Source organism: Acanthochromis polyacanthus, chromosome 20 (genome assembly GCF_021347895.1).
Source record: "Acanthochromis polyacanthus isolate Apoly-LR-REF ecotype Palm Island chromosome 20, KAUST_Apoly_ChrSc, whole genome shotgun sequence".
Classification (NCBI taxonomy): domain Eukaryota; kingdom Metazoa; phylum Chordata; class Actinopteri; family Pomacentridae; genus Acanthochromis; species Acanthochromis polyacanthus.
In genome coordinates this window covers 23,169,980-23,186,719 of record NC_067132.1, presented here as the reverse complement: position 1 = coordinate 23,186,719, position 16,740 = coordinate 23,169,980, and the positions used below count along the sequence as shown (strand labels likewise).

At 41.5% G+C, this 16,740-nt stretch overlaps 1 protein-coding gene across 1 annotated transcript in view; it reads left to right on the top strand.

Moving 5' to 3' along the window:
* Positions 1 to 16,740, top strand: part of asap1b (ArfGAP with SH3 domain, ankyrin repeat and PH domain 1b) — a 92,586-nt gene that overhangs the window by 48,878 nt on the left and 26,968 nt on the right. The window contains 8 exon segments of the mRNA XM_022196261.2: positions 3,259 to 3,344; positions 4,662 to 4,737; positions 5,583 to 5,669; positions 6,294 to 6,302; positions 6,571 to 6,671; positions 6,821 to 6,890; positions 11,492 to 11,579; positions 11,796 to 11,844. Of these exon segments, the coding sequence (XP_022051953.1) occupies positions 3,259 to 3,344; positions 4,662 to 4,737; positions 5,583 to 5,669; positions 6,294 to 6,302; positions 6,571 to 6,671; positions 6,821 to 6,890; positions 11,492 to 11,579; positions 11,796 to 11,844 (566 nt within the window).

The window sequence follows — 16,740 nt, the reverse complement described above, 5'->3', positions numbered from 1 at the left end:
GGTTTCCTTTAAATTAAGTGTTTTCAGATGTTGCTCTGGTTCTCTGAACACACTGCGTCGTTCTTTGGTGTCAGTGCACAAAGACTAAACTTAAAGAAATCTGACAGCGAGAATTAAGTGTAAAACAAATGTGAAGGCTTTTTGTGCCCATGAGAATCAGAACAAACTGTTAGAGCTCACTCCGCTTTGCCAAAAGCTTCTCGAGTGGTGGGTGGTGACGCCTACGCCTCGTTCACTGTTTTATCCTGGTAGGATTTTTTACTCAAATTACATAATGGACCAATGGCTGTTGCACTGCTGTTGGCTGTGTGAATTATTCACTAGAAAACTCACTGCAGTCTTTTGTGCCCTGCCATGCTGATCTGCCCTCCTCTCAGTGTGGCTCTCAAGTGTTTTCTTGCCCACATTTTCCACCTGTGTGCAAACTTCTTACTCTGTTACAAAGAACGTATTGTGTGGCTGATCATGTCAGATTTAGTTACCAGTAATGTTTTCCAGTAAATGCTAAAGCTAAACACAAAACAAGGGGAGAATACAGATGATGGAAACCAGATAACAGCCGTGGTAATGTCTCTGTGAGGCTGAGCTAAAAGCTAAGAACAGCATGCTAATGTGCTCACAATGACTATGCAAAAATGCTGATGGTTAACAAGTGTTTTTACCAACGCAGTGTAGCATGTTAGCCTGCTAGCATTTGGAATGTCAGTACTTTTATAGGTAGACCACATCAATAACAAAATTAAAAAGCAAATTTACTACAGAAGCAGGTTAGCACGCCAACACTTGGAATAACGAGTTAAATTGGTAGCTAAAATTTGTTTCTAAGTATGTGTCTGCTGCCATTTAATATTAAGTCCTCATCTAATGGTATTTTAAGCCCTATTAGTGGCAGGTTTTGCTAATCTAAGTGGTTGTTCTTTTCAGTGTTTGGAGATGCTAGCACAAGTTTGACCGCACTGACACTTTGACTGATACATATATTTTCCCACTATGTTCACCAGCTAGCCTTTTCTCTCTGCAGCTGGTGACACTGTGCATTTTTTTTGTGCAACAAAAATCTCCTTGCTTCATAACAGCAAAGCCAAACAGTGGAACTGTACAGCTTTATAAAGACCAGAAAATCTGTAGTTTTTGGTGATTGTTATCTGCAAGTTCAACACTGTGACTCCTCCAACGTTCCACTCACATTGCCATTTCATGCATTGTTTGAAAAATGTTTGAACCAAGCACTTGAAACAGCTTTATCTTTGCATGATTTCCGAAGACCCACTCATCCGTCACTGCATTATCCAATTTTACAATCCGCCTCCGGTTGATGCAGGATGCCAAAAACCAGTTGTAGCTCCCACATTACATTAGGACTAGGCTTCCTCTTTTTGTTGGCTTCCTCAGCTGCAGATTTGATTTTAAAAAAAAAAAAAATCATGTTCAGAGCCTTGCATGCTTGTGCTTTAACATGCAGTATGATGCTGATTAGCTGTGTCCTCTCGGCACCGCATGAGTCCTCTGAGCCGTCCTTTGTGGTTTTGGCTACTTGTCTCTGAACTCAGCCTCACTGTAAATGCTAGTTTGAGGACTCTGTGGTTTCAAGAATACATTTGTCTAAAAAAAAAAAAATACATCAAAGGACGTTACAAGGAGAACATAACTCTCCTTTTTCTGTACATGTATGGTCTGTTTCAGGCCAAATACAGATCAGCATAGAGAACATAAATAATGAGTTCAGAAAGCCGGATGTCTCAGCAGCTGCTGATGCATCTATAAAGTCATTAATATCTATATTCAGAGATGTCTATCCTCCTCGGATAATGCGTTTCATGGGCTTGCTGGGTCATGGAAATTTAAATCTTTATCATTGATTCAGAGGGTTGTGCTGTGAGATGAGATAAATTTGCAACCATTCGGCTTTTACCATTACATATTGTAGTTGTCATCGCTTAAATGTCACTGGTTGTATTAGCATTAATAGAATAACAAATTAATTAAGGCAGTTTGCATATTTTTCCATAAATGTGATGAATATATTTAAATATACTAAAACATTTATATTCACCTTGAATGTCTAGCTCATTTGTCTGTATTTGGCGGCATGTTCTAGGTAAAGAAGGTGCTCTACAGATGTAAAAAAGATAATTAAGAATGTCTGATAATCCATGAATCAACAGTCATGTAGGCTGGAAATATCAGAGCTACAGTTGTTGTGTGGGGCAGTGGCCGCAGTCAGTGGTACAATCTGTTCATCCCACTTAACCTCATTTCTCTCAGTTGCGTGTGCTCTCTCGCACTCACTCTCTCTCCATGTTACTCAATCACCAGATTACAGGATGCTCTCACTCTCTCACCCTTTTCATCCCACGCCGTCAGTGAAGGAGTGCGGAAAGGCAGGGCTCAGCAGGCTGCATTATATTCTGCCCAGACGCGGCAGCAGCGCAAACGTCGCCGCTCATTCACACAAAAGAGTCCAAACACGCACATGCGGCAGCGCTCTCCAAAACACTGAACCCACACAAGCCTCAGACAAAATGTGGATAATCTCCCGGCCAACAAGCGCTGTCAGGCAGACAAAGGGACAGCACATGCGTCCATGCGTGTGCTAACACATGTGCATCCACACATGATGTAAGGAGCAAAGTGAAACTGTGCGTTGCCCTCCGAAGCTTCAGAGAGGTGTTGTGTAATAGATTAAATTCTTCCTGTAGAGCTGAAAGTGGTCTTTAGCTGTGACTCTTTGGAAATCTCTATGGATTGGCGCGCATTGGGATTAGTTTAAGATAATCTTCTATTCGTTTGTTTGATGGGAGCGCCGTCTGAAGACATTTGTTTTGAATCCTCAGACACTCAGACTGAGCATACAGCCTACAAAGCATTTCCTCTGGAGGCATTGCCTTTTTTTTTATAATGCTAATGTAAAATACTTCTCATGACTCTTTTGAAACTTTATTTAGATCAAGGCAAAGGGATGGTATTCTCTTGTTCTGCAAGGCATTTTCCACAGTGTTTACCAGACTGGTCCCCTCTCTCACAGTGTCAAGGCAGCCTTGGCTTGTACATCAAAGGCTTCATGAAGCATATGCGCACTCGGATGTGATTATCATAATGCAAAGTGCTCATATTCTAAGTGTCTATGGCGAAGCAGGAGCCTTTGCTGTCTGCGTCTGAGCGCTGCCATGTTATACCTCATTAGAACAAAAAATCCTTTAAACATACCCTGAGTTTCAACTCCTGGCTGAACTCTGTGCACCTTTCCTCTTCCTGCAGTACCTGATCAAAGTAAACGAGATCAAGACCAAGAAAGGAGTGGACCTCCTCCAGAACCTGATTAAGTATTACCACGCACAGTGCAAGTAAGTACCACCTTAATCCCCCTAACCCAAATGTGCGACGCTCCCGTCATGCACATCACACCCACTAAGGAACATTTGAGAACATGTTGAAGAAATAGGTTGCTGCCTCTATCCTCATCTCTGCAGCTCTTTATGTCAGTTTTCTATCTCCTGTATGATTCACAGATCTTGAGGGTGCTCAGTCGCTTATATATAAAAATATATACCTCTCATAAATATGCACAGGTCATCATGCAGATACGTTCTGACAGCTGTGGGGTTTGGCGGTGAAATAAAGTGGGTGATCTCCGTGCCAGAGCCGCAGCTTACACCGGCCCGTGACAGAATGACAGATTTTTTTCTCGCCGTTGCTATGTCCTGTCATAACACCGGGACAAAACAATATACTTCGCAGTTAATCTGTTCAACCTGGGCCTTGATAGATGGACGCGCTGCACTGGTGACGGATTACAAATATCGGGACACTGGATGCAGAGCGTGACTGATGGCAGCCTGAGAAGAAGGAAGCAATTTCTGTTCAACCTGAAGCACTTCAGTTATTTTTCAGTGAAGAAAAGCTGCTAAACATCTTCTTGTACCTGCTGCTATTGCTGCTGTGTTACTTACTCCATAAACTCTGCAGCAAAAGTGGCAAATATAAGGTGAAAAGTCATGAGTGTCAAGTACTGGTTTTCATACTAAATAGTACATATCATAAAGACATTTCTGGCTCTATAGTGCAACAAATGAGTAAGATGTCGAGCCAGGTGAAGGATTTTCTATAGCTGCAGCATAAACACTTAAACTGTCCATTCTGACACGTTGCAAGGTCAACAGTACTCAACACGTAGAGCCAGGTGGAGTGGGAGGACTAGATGTGGGATCCTCAACGCAGACATTGAAGGAAGACAAGCAGAATCGACATGTGACGGTGACAGTAATGAAAAGAGGAAGGGAGATGTATGTTCCAAGCAGAAGAAGAAGAGGGCAGTGGGTGGAGAAAGAGAGAGGGAGGTCATTAGCGGTGATTTGTGGCGGCGCCGCTGCATCAGAGTGTGTGCTGCTGACAGATCTGTAATGGATTTCAGGATGTGCTAAGCACCTCTGCAAATCTGCCGAGGACTCGGACAGATAAAATTTCTGTGCCAAGAGCCAAAGGTGCCAGAACGAGCCCAGCTATACGTTAAACCGCCCCGATATCTCTCTCTGTGTGGGACCTTCATAGTGGCCCCTTTACAATGCATGACATCTGTTAAGTAGTAATTCTCATAAATGACTGATCTATGTCTCTATGAATATTAATGCCAGTGAAATTCACATGAATTCTCTGTTCTCCAGTTTCTTCCAAGATGGCTTGAAGACAGCGGATAAGCTGAAGCAGTACATTGAGAAGCTGGCAGCTGATCTCTACAATGTAAATACTCGTTTCTCTTCCATTGTGTTTATTCTAGAATAGTGTTTACCCTTCAATATGTGCTGTAAAGCTCTGGAAAAAAGCTAGTTTGTAGAGCTTGAATATGATTCCAGTAGGCGTATTTGAATCTGCACGTAACCGAAATAATCAGATGTTTACATGCGAGTCATTAGAAATGATCAGCAGAGCAAATGTTGGACTCGGTCGCTGGCGAACATTTGAACAAGTTGAGCTTACACCGACAGCCAGCCGCCGCTTTTTTGTCAGAGCGCTGCTGTGCTTTCTCCTGAAGCAGCAGTTTCTCCATAATATAATGCTTCTGCAGTTTTAAAAACAAAAGAAGTTGAGCCATCTGCAGGAACTGTCATGAGTCAGGATCTCCAGGAAACTAGTAAACCTCAAGTATCCAAAGATGGAAACGCCTGGAAAAGTCAGACAAAAGATTTCCACACGCCGCTGATTGTTCCAACTGAATGCAATTATCAGGCGCTCTATTAAATTAAATGTATTGGAAGCTATCAGTACCAAGGGAATCTTCTGTCTTTAGTTTGTTTTTCTAAATCTAGCACCTGTAAAAGGTTTCTGGATGTGTGAATTTGCCAAAATCTGATGAAGTAACACAACTCAGAAACTGGACACGAGTGTGGGAGTTGGACTGTAAGTGACAAAATAACCAAAGAAACTGAGAGCATCTCTCAACGGAACAATAAGCGCTCATTTTTACAAAATGCAGAACTGAGAACCAGTGTTGGGAAATTTTATTAGTACAATAAATGGCTTCATGTATACAGAGCTAATAATCTCTTGGTATCTTTCCCTCACTCTTGTATTTTTTTTCTGCGCAGATCAAACAAACTCAGGATGAGGAGAAGAAGCAGCTGACTGCCCTGCGAGATTTGATCAAGTCCTCCCTCCAGTTGGATCAGAAGGAGGTATGCAGGTCACATCCGGCCACACAGAGCCAAAATTAAACCCTGTTCTTGCCAGGCCAGCCCAAACAGAGCTAAACTGGCCTAAAAACAGCCACGGCAGACCTGAATCAGTCCTCCCAGTCACACTGAAACCCGCTTTTTCACGTTTTAGCCACATATTTTGTCTCACTCTGGCCACTACCAAGTTTGGAGCTTGTCTCCTGCAGCACAGAGCGAGTGCCCAGTGCTGTACCATGCTGGTAGCCAGTGTGTGGTAGGCTTTGCTGGTGACCAGTGTTGTGCCTCACTGGCTGCTCAGTGGAGAGCCCGACTCACACACACACTTAAAACACCGTCATCTGGTTTTATGTTGTTGTTGTTTTTAGCACACAGGCTGCTGTGGCTGTACGTTTTCACTCCTTCACTTCACACTCTCAGTCAGCCCAAATGCATGGAACCACTCTTTTTACACTCTTTTTTAGCTTTTCTTCTGAGTAAGCACCACTTTTTAGGAAACAAACACACAAGTTTGTGGTTTCGGTCAGGCAACACATCCTTTCACACTCACCGCCTGCACCTGAGCCGGATCTTTCACACCTCTCCCCTCTATCTCCCCCCTCTGCCTTCTGCTTGTCTGGAATCAAGTCTAGAAGAGTAAGTGCTGGTGCATGTTGAGCATGATGGCATCTGTGTGTTCTGCTTGACAGTAGAGTGGTTTGGCCCTGTCCGGGCGTTGCAGAGCATGCACTGTAGGTGTTTTTGTTTACTGTTAGCGCAGTTTTTGACCAGAGCTCCTGCACTTTGATGTCGGAGACTCAGTGTGTAGTGCGATCCGTGTTGCATGTGCTCAAGCAGCTTCTCCGCTCACAGTGGGTGTCTAACGTCATTTTTCCTTGTGTTCGCACATGTATCGTGTGCACAGGACTCGCAGAGTAAGCAGGGCGGCTACAGCATGCACCAGCTGCAGGGAAACAAGGAGTTTGGGAGTGAGAAGAAAGGCTACCTGCTGAAGAAGAGCGATGGGTGAGCTGCTCACACGGCGATTATTTGAAAGTGCTGCGGCACACCGTTCATGTAGCATTAAAATTTAAAGTGCACACAGAGAGAGAGAGAGAGCAAAGACATGACAGCTGCTTCACTAATGTGTGGACCCCCACCTCCCCCCCATACAGGCTGAGGAAGGTGTGGCAGAGGAGGCAGTGCTCGGTGAAGGGGGGCATCCTCACCATCTCTCATGCCACAGTGAGTGCACAACACACACACACACACACACACACGAACCCGTGACCCTCAAGAGTGCCTGCATGGATCAAAGGGAGAACATCATGCAGGGAGGTTGTATTGGGCCTTCTTTTTTTTTCAATCTGGAGGCTGTGCAAGAGTGGAATTGACATAGATGGGTTGTCATGGCAACCATTCACCCCCCCACGCACACACACACACACACACACATTCCCCCATCCCCACCCCTCCCCCCGCTGCCTGCTGCGCCTCGGTGACTCATCTCAGAGCGAGACGTGAGCGCGCTCTGTCCGCCGGCACGTCCGCGGCGGCGGCGTCCACGCTCCCGTGCAGCAGACGCAGTGGGATGTTTTCCTTCCTGCGCGGACACTGCGGGAATCTTAACGCTGGATTCGTAGCCGAGTTATTACCGTCAGTGTCAACACCGGAGTTAGAAGCTCCCGCCGAGCCTCAAACAGAGAGCAACCGGACCGAGGGGCTCAGCACAATCAGTAAATGTATCTAAGTGTTTGCAGAGCGGTGGCAGGTGTCTCATCAGGCTCAGTCAAACAGTCAATCTGATCGCTGACCTGAAACACTGTGCATGCATTCAACGGTCCTGTGCATTTTTGCTCTCATGTTGTGCGTCCTTGCTACCGAATCTGCATAATCTGAAATGCTGCAATGCAAAAACCCAAAATCTTACCAAGTCTGTTTCTTATTTTTAGTCAAAATGTCTCATCCCACTTGATTTATGATAAATTCACTTAACAAGTGACATTTCAGCAAGATGGAGGGACTTGTTTTAACCCTGGTGTCGTCCTGCAGGTCAAAATTGACCCGTTTTAGCTTGAAAATGTGGGGGGGAAATATTTTCACAGTGAAACTTCTGATGTCCACATTTTCATCATTTTTGGGGAATTTTTTAACATTTTTTGGTGGGAAAAAATAAATGTTAAAAATGTTTCTTAAGAACGTTCACAAAAAATCAACCAAAATCCAGCGAATTTCACTGGATTTTGGTTGATTTTTATGTGAATATTCTAAAGAAAATCTTCGAAATTTTACTGATATATATGTAATCACTTTAGATATTTTTAGGATTTTTGGGGGGAGAGTTTTTACTCATTTTCTGAATATATTTACAAGAATTTTCTTGCCAAATTTGGGGGATTTTTAAAAAAATAAATCTTTTAAAAGAAACTTTTAAAGAATTATTGGAGTTTTCTCCCTGAAGGTTTTGCAAATTTTCAGAAATTTGGGGATTGTTTGCTAAATTTTTGGATTTTTTTTTCAGACAATGAAACAATATTGCAACCTGTTTGTTAGCACTTGAATTCCAGATGGAATCACAAAGCCAACATTTTCTTCTGTGTTTACGTTTAAGGTTAGTTACTTTCGCTGTTGAGGATTGGCAGCGGGTCGGATGAGCCGGTGGATCTGGCACTCTGGCGGCTTATTCACCCGCAGACACAGTTTAGTTGCAGCTGTAGCGCAGCAGGGAGGATAAACTCTGGCAGTGCGTAATGATCATGACTGATGTGAACGTGAGGCTGCGCAGTTTTATTGTTCACATTTGGTTTTTATGCTAAGGTGTGAGCATGAACAGCAACATTTCTGTCTGATCCTCAGAGGAAAACGTGCAGTGGAAAAAAATGCCCCTCTCAAAACAAGAAAAAAAAACTTATTTCAAGGAACTGAGTAAGTGAATAAATCTGCCAATAGAACAAGTGAAAAATGGCTTGGTAAGATTTCTTGAAATAAGATATAATATTTAGAATATTGTGATCATAAAATTTGCTGGGAAAAATTATTTTAATCTGTATTTTACCAAGGATTTTTTCAATCAAAAATAGATTTTCGCTTTCATGTAACCTCCTAATTTGAGATGTATTAACCCGCCTGCTGTCCTCATTTACGAGTGCCAAAAAATATTGTTTCCTTGTCTGAAAAAAATCAAAAAAAATTCTAAAAATTTGCAAAACCTTCAGGGAGGAAACTCCAATAATTCTTTAAAAGTTTCTCTTAAAAGTTTTACTTAAAAAAAAAAAAGTCCCCCAAATTTGGCAAGAAAATTCTTGTAAATATTTTCAAAAAATAAATAAAAATCTTCTAAAAAACCTAAAAATATCTAAAGTGATTGCATATATATCGGTAAAACTTCTAATACTCTCTTCAGAACATTCACATAAAAATCAATCAAAATCCAGCGAAAATCGCTGGATTTTGATTGATTTTTATGTGAATGTTCTGAAGAAACATTTTTAACATTTCATTTTTTCCACCAAAAAATATTCAAAGATTTCTCAAAAATGTTGAAAATGTTGAAAATGAAATATCACCTGTTAAGTGAATTTTAAATCAAGTCGGATGACACATATTAACTAAAAATAAGACAATCAGACTTGGTAAGATTTTGAGTTTTTGCAGTGTGTCCTTTCATTCTGCTGAGCGATGACTGGACTGCTCTGGATTCACTGAGTTGCAGTCATACTGCAGCTTATAATCATATCTCTGTCTGGGGGCGGTTTACCACCACCACTCTGAGCTTTTTTCTTCCTCGGCCCTCGTGGCAGCTGAACTCTAGGTGACTCTAGTTGACATGGCGCCTTGCCAGCAGTCCAGTCCGCCTCCAAGGCTCATCACAGCCTGTTAGCATTTCATTAGCACGTGCCCCGATCCTTCCTCTGCCCAGGCTCTGGCAGGAGACAATGCTCGGTACACAAGTGCCAACTGGGCCCATTATTACAGTACACAGCCCAGCGAGCATGGTCCAGTTTCTTAATGGGGGTGCCTTGAGATCAGCTTGCCTCTCGGTGACAGTTTAGTAGCTTTCTTCACAGAAGCAGTGTGGAATGATACGCACATGAGGTGATACATTTATCTACAACTGTTATGCAAATCTTTTAGCGTGCAAAAATACCAGCCATCTGGTGGTTCCAGCTACTCTGAATGTGAGCATTTTCTGTATATTAATAATTAATTGACTGTTTCTGGCTGTCAGTTGGACGAAACAAGCAATGTGAACCAACTTTGTTTCTCTGAAGCTGTGACAGCCGTATTTTGCTCTCGGACTTTGGTTGTGGTGCAGCAGTCAGAAGAATCACTTTTCCGAAACACTTTCCCTTGAACGGCATGAATTCAAGGAAAGATATGAAGGAGAATTCATAAAAACACCAGCGAGTTCTTATGAAGAGAATCCGACTCGCTTACAGGAGGCTACGTAATCATGCGATGGTGGATGTTTTTCTTGGCTGTGAGTGATGCTTCGCTTTGAATGTTGCTGCTGTCAGGAATTTTGGGACAACTTATCTCCTTTTGTGAAGGTCAGACCAGAACTAATAAAGATAAGAAAGAAAACATTGTATGACTTTTCCTTAGCATTTAGAGAATTTGACTGAAGCTTTTCTAACCAAAAGAAATGGGAAAAAAGGACTATTTGACCTCAAAGTATGAGTCTGCAGCCAGGCCAGCAGGTCTCAGAAGTTGAACTGATATTAGCTAAATGCTAACGTGTGTAAAATGTTGGTTCTTGGTTGACATGTTTAATGTGTCACAGTCGCAGTCGAGTATGTTGGCGCTTAGAAGTTAACAGTACAGCTGAGGATGATGGGAATGTCATCGTAAACCAAAATATTTGATAAAGTTCACCTCATGATGCTGTTAAAAGTGCTAAAAAATGTTCGCTAAAGTTAACACAGTTGATCTTGAGGAGCAGCTAGCATACTTGGACAATGTTTCAGGATGGTCCGAGACATTTCACTCAAAACAGAAAGCAACAAATATTTGTTTCTCACATGGAATGAACTTTATTTTCTCTGATTTCATGTCATTATAAATTGAAAATCTTTGGGTTTCCACATGATGTGATACATTAGGATACAGTACAACTTTGTCTGCTTACACTGAACTTAATTTTGCATCCTTGAGCCCAATGCCATCAAAGAGTTAAATGCACATTTACTATCACAATGCGCATGTGACCTTATTACTCAGCCACATTACAGACATGTTTTTAAATAAATGAACATTTATTTTAGCAGCACGGTGACCCTGGTTAAGCAGCAGAATATGTGATGAATAAAGGAGTTCTTCAACCACATACATTAAAACTGAGGGACTCCAGATCGCCTGTTTGAGGGCAGACGTTGTTCTCAGTTGAAGATGTGAGAGATCTGAAGACTGTCAGACTTTTGTTAAACTATTTGAAATCTAATTTTATATACCTGAAATCTATATTAATATATACCTTAGAGCTCCCCAGACAGTGGATGCTTTTAAAAAAGGCCTAAAGACCGTTCTTTTTAACAAAACTTTTACTTAAACGTGCCCCTGAATGTTTCTGTTTTATTGTTATTTTATCTGACTGCTTTGATTTTATCTGATTGTTTTGTTTTTATCTGTTTTATATCTTAAATGTAGCACTTTGAGACTTTGTCTGAATGAAAAGTGTATTACAAATAACATTTATCATTATTGTTATTATTATTACTACTATTATTTATACTAATACTCTCGATAGATGCATAGAAACTTAAATTAACCCTTTTGTTTCGTATTGTGCGCTGCTGTGTTTGATTTTTGCGTCTCTTTTGTAACCCTCATTGTGTTTGTACTTCCAGTCCAACAGGCAGCCAGTCAAACTCAACCTGCTCACCTGCCAGGTGAAGCCCAGCTCTGAGGACAGGAAATGCTTTGATCTCATTTCTCGTAAGTTTTGCTCCACATTTCACTGCACGTCTGACCGATCCTGTTCTATGCATGTTAGTATGACGAGGATCTCTGGAAGCACAGCTTTCACTTTTTATCGTTTAGTGCAGTGATGCGTTGAAACGGTTTCCTGTCTTCTTGCTGCTGCTTCTAATCTTATAAAATGCAAAGTTGTAAGGTTTGCATATTAAACGTCACGGTTTCTTTTTTGCACAGATAACCGGACATATCATTTCCAAGCTGAAGATGAACAAGAGTTTGTCATGTGAGTAACAAAAACCACACAACCCCATTCTGCTCACGTTGTTATCGAGTCATTTTCTGCTGATCACACTGAGGTTACCTGAAACTCCCTACATCCAGAGGCCGATTCAGACATTTGTGAGCTCGAGCTAATGGTTTCTGTTAACGGGGAGTTAGTGGGCGGCTGCTCGTTGTCGTTCTTGAACACAGGAAGTGTTTGACTTTGTGAAGTGTAGAGGGACTGTTGAGAGTGGGTGACACAGAGGGTAGCTGTGGGATTTGTGGTCTGGAGTAATTCAGGTCGCTGTAACCTCATACTGTTGGTTCTCAGGCTGCCAGGCAGAGGCACACATGATCAGAGCAACAGAAGATTTTTGAATCACCCTTTAGTTTTTTTCTATAGACGCTCTTCAGGTGACGGTTAGACACTTGACAGACTCATGTATTTACATATGAGTTTGTTTTACAGGCACAACTGCAAATGGTAAATAAGTAGGTGGCACATAAAAAAAGCATTTCTTCTAGTGTAGTGAATTTGATTGATTAAGAAGCTTGGATGAATAAATGTTAACATTCAATCAATCAGCCTTCACTTAGTGGACTCTCATGTTACTTTAAGCTTTTTTTAGTAATACTATTAAGGTCATAGTAGGTTTTTAATTTTTCAGACAAACACAAAGGAGCAAATATATGATTAGTGATAACAAATAAACAAAATCATACACAAAACATTAAATTAACTTGATTTAATTTGCTTTTAAATCAAACTGTTTTGATTAATCGATTTGAGGGATATTTTAAGAATTAAAAACTTTTTTTTTAAATTCCCGCTCCTTAAATTTGATTATTTTCTGGTTCCTTTACTTCTGTATGAGAGTAAACTAAATATATTTTGGGAAGCATTTTTTCACCCATTTTAGACATTTTATACACCAAACAGCTGCTTAATCCAGAAAATAATCGAGAAATTAATTGACAGTTAAAGTATTCACTCCAGCACTACTTGCAAACTGCAACTAGATCCCAATTTTTAATGCTTACATGATCAAAGAATAGTCTGAAAACCTGAATAAAACGAGCATTTAGTACATTCACAAAATACTACATTTGCTATTATCATGATGTAACTCATTCAGAATGCTGTTTTATTCAGAATAATAGTGGAATAACCTTTTTCTGACATTTCATAGATTAACCAACTATCAAAAACTAAACAACAGATTAATTGACAATGAAGATAATTGTTCCTTGCAGCCCTACAACCCACACTCAAACACTGTATTTCTACTTCCTCTTAGCGTACAGTAACTGTGAGTTTTTTTTCCCCCTCGCTCTTGAAGAATCAAAATTTTGGAGCTAACGTGTAATCCCTCTCCAGACTCCTAACAAACACATGGATCATATCAGATCAAAACAATCCTCAGCCTGAATCTTCTCCAGCGTCTCCACTGAAACTCTCTGGAAACACACTTTGATTTGTGACGCTTTGTTCTGGGCTGGCGTGTTCCTGCTCTGATGCTGCTTGGTGATGCTGTCTCCTCCTGCATGTCGTCCTCTGGGATTCGACTCACGGCTCCTCTCTGTCACGCAATTCCAGCTCCGTCTTCCCGGGATTTCCCTTGAAATATTTAGTATTCCATAGGGCTCCCGCTTTGTGCAATCACGCTCCCCCTCAATTAGGCCGGGAGCATATTATAATGCATATTATAAGTAAACATGAAAGCGTTTTGGCTCAGCATCTGCACACCTACGCAGCGGCGGATGAAAATATCTTGTTTTTCACACGAACAGATAAACAGACAATCTAACGCATCGGTGCACGTGCCCACTCCCTGTCTGAGCTCTGCCTTTACAGACGAGGTTGAGTGACAGTGACAGAGGAAGCGCAGACGTCAGCCTCATAAAGCCCAGTCTGTGTGTGTGTCTGTGTGTGTCTTTGTTAGTGTGTGAGTGTCCGTTCAGTGTGTAGAGTGCAGCAGCAGATTGTGCCGTGCAGAGCTGCAGGTGGTCGCGTTTGAAAGGCGGCTACGGCGTTTCCTGTTTGCGTGATTCTTAATGACCACAGTCCCTCTGTGCGACTTTCACCTTGTTGAAGAAAATAAACCTGCGAGCACAAATAGGCTGCCAAGGAAACGTAAAAGCAAAATGTTTTTAATTTCTCCCACTAAAGGCGAAGCTGTTTCTGGGCGTTTCTTTGCTCCTGTCACATTCCCACTAACTGTGGCCTCATTTTTCTCTAGAAGTAGAGAGAAGTGAACGACACACTGTAGTTTGTGCAGCATAGCAAAGTTATTAAAACGTAAAGAAAAAGTAGAATTTCTTCCATTACTTTCTTTGCAAAAAATTTAAAACCCTAGAATTGACATGTGCAAAATCTTTTAAGCACCCCTAAGAGTGACCATTTGCAAAAAATAAGGCTCTCTCTATATATATATAGTAGGTATTTTACTATGTACACTTTCAGTTTGCTTCCGTCTCTTATCAGCTCTGTGTAAACACTGCCTGCAGTTCAGCTGAGAAGATCCTAAATGCCTGAGTTGCTAGTGCCTTTACAGTTGCTAAAAGGAGCGCAGAATTTTTGTTTTTACAGAATCTGGTTTATTACAAGTGGTTTATTTTTGGCAGTTTTTTAAAGGAGACATGTGGAACAAAGAGATTTTGGTGAATTATTACAATTTTGCTTGTCTGATTGAACAGTGTGTCACAAATATGGAGTTCTAGGACCTGTATTTTCAATTTCTTATCATATATAATATAATTTTGGAATTAATAAAAAAAAAACAACATATATTTAGGCACTGCTGAGGGTTGAAAAAGACCAGTTTCATGGAATACAAGTCAGAAAAGTTGATGTAAGTTTATTAGGGTCCGAGCACCGAGGGTGCGAAGGACAGGCGGTGCCAGGGCACCGACTGTCCAAGGCACCAGCGGTGCCAAGGACCCTATTGAAACCCTAGGGTTTATTATTATTATTATTATTATTATTTTTTTTTTTTTTTTTTTTTTTTTTTTTTTTTTCTCCCGTAAAGTAAATTGGCTTTTTGGCGGCCTTATCATACTCCAAAACGCGTGAAATTTGGCATGCACATCAGGACTGGCGAAAAATTTGATATTTTATGGGAGTTGCGCATGTGCGTGGCAAAATGGCTCTATAGCGCCACCTGCAAACTTGAAAAAGTAGTCATTAGGCCAACTGCCACAATGTTTCATGTACAGCTACAATATTTGGTGGGCATATGCAGAACATCTGGACACACCAAAAAGTCAATTACAGCCACGCCCTAAACCCAACAGGAAGTCGGCCACCTTCAATTTGCTGTAAATTTTTCAAACTTAATCGCTCCTCGGGAAATGACTTGCCTTTTTGGCGGCCTTATCATGAACCAAAACGCGTGAAATTTGGCGTGCACATCAGGACTGGCGAAAAATTTGATATTTTATGGGAGTTGCGCATATGTGTGAAAAAATGGCTCTATAGCGCCACCTGCAAAATTGAAACAGTGGTCATTAGGCCAACTTCCACAATGTTTTATTTACAGCTACAATATTTGGTGGGCATATGCACCACATCAGGACACACCAAAAAGTCAATCACAGCCACACCCTAAACCCAACAGGAAGTCGGCCATCTTGAATTTGCTGTACATTTGTCAAAATTTATAGCTCCTAGTGGATAAGTCTGAGAGAACTGAAATTTGGCCAGTACATGCACCAGACCTTTCTGATGAAAAGTTATCAAAAACTCAACCAGAAGCCAAAAGGTGTGGCCATGGCGGAGCCTCAAACAACTGATCCTTCGCCATGAAACAGGAAGTGGTGTCTAATTCTTCTCAACATGCTCCAATCTGCCTGAAACTTTACATGTATGATGACAGTCCTGTCCTGATGTCATCCACACAGGGATATTCATTGACAGTCATAGCGCCACCTTGTGGTTTCAGGAAATAGACATCTTTTACACTTTCATGCCCTATTGTTACCCAGTTGATCATATTCACTTCAAATGCAGTGACAACAGCCTAAACACATTGATGATGCATCCCAGTGAAAATGGTGACTTGTCATCAAAGGGCGTGTCTGTGGCGGCCAAACCAATTTCGATGTTTCGCCATGAAAATTTAACGATTCATATCTCAGCTGAACAACATCCTATCTGCCTCAGACTTCACATGCTGGATACCAGGTCCAGTCTGAACACATCCACACTCATAAATTTTGAAAAAGTCATAGCGCCACCTGTTGGTAATAGTAAGTTTAAGGCCTTATATTTTCAGGTACAATGGCCCCAAACTTGGTGATATCATGCTGGAAATTGGTCAGTCGAGTCTTCACCTCTTGACAATCACACACTGTGAAGGGTGTGACATTTCATGTAACGCTGTTGCCGTAGCAACCAAATATCGCCATGAAAAACAAAGCCCTTTCTGACAGGTTAGGAATACTCCAATGCTCACAAAAATTACCACACACATCACCATTGACCCAAGGAACAACACTGTATGCATCTCGGCACTGCACATGCTATAGCGCCCCCTACAGTATTTTTAACAAACAGCCCCCCCAGCACGTTTCACCTACATCCATGAAGTTTGGGAGGCTTATAGAGCACATCAGGACGCACAAAAAAGCCTCTTGGAGCCATGTCCTAAACCCAACAGGAAGTCGGCCATCTTGGATTAATTGTGAGATTTTTGATGATTTTTCTCATTTTTGAGAGTTAATACCTCCTAGGGGATAATTCCAGGAGACCTGAAATTTTGTCAGTCCACACAGCAGGACTTGGTTTGGAAAAGTTATCAAAAGTTTAACCAGAAGCCAAATGGCGTGGCCATGGCGACCATCAGCGTTTTGATGCTTCGCCATGAAACATCAACTGCTGTATAACTCTCCTCTGCATGCTCCAATCTGCCTCAAACTT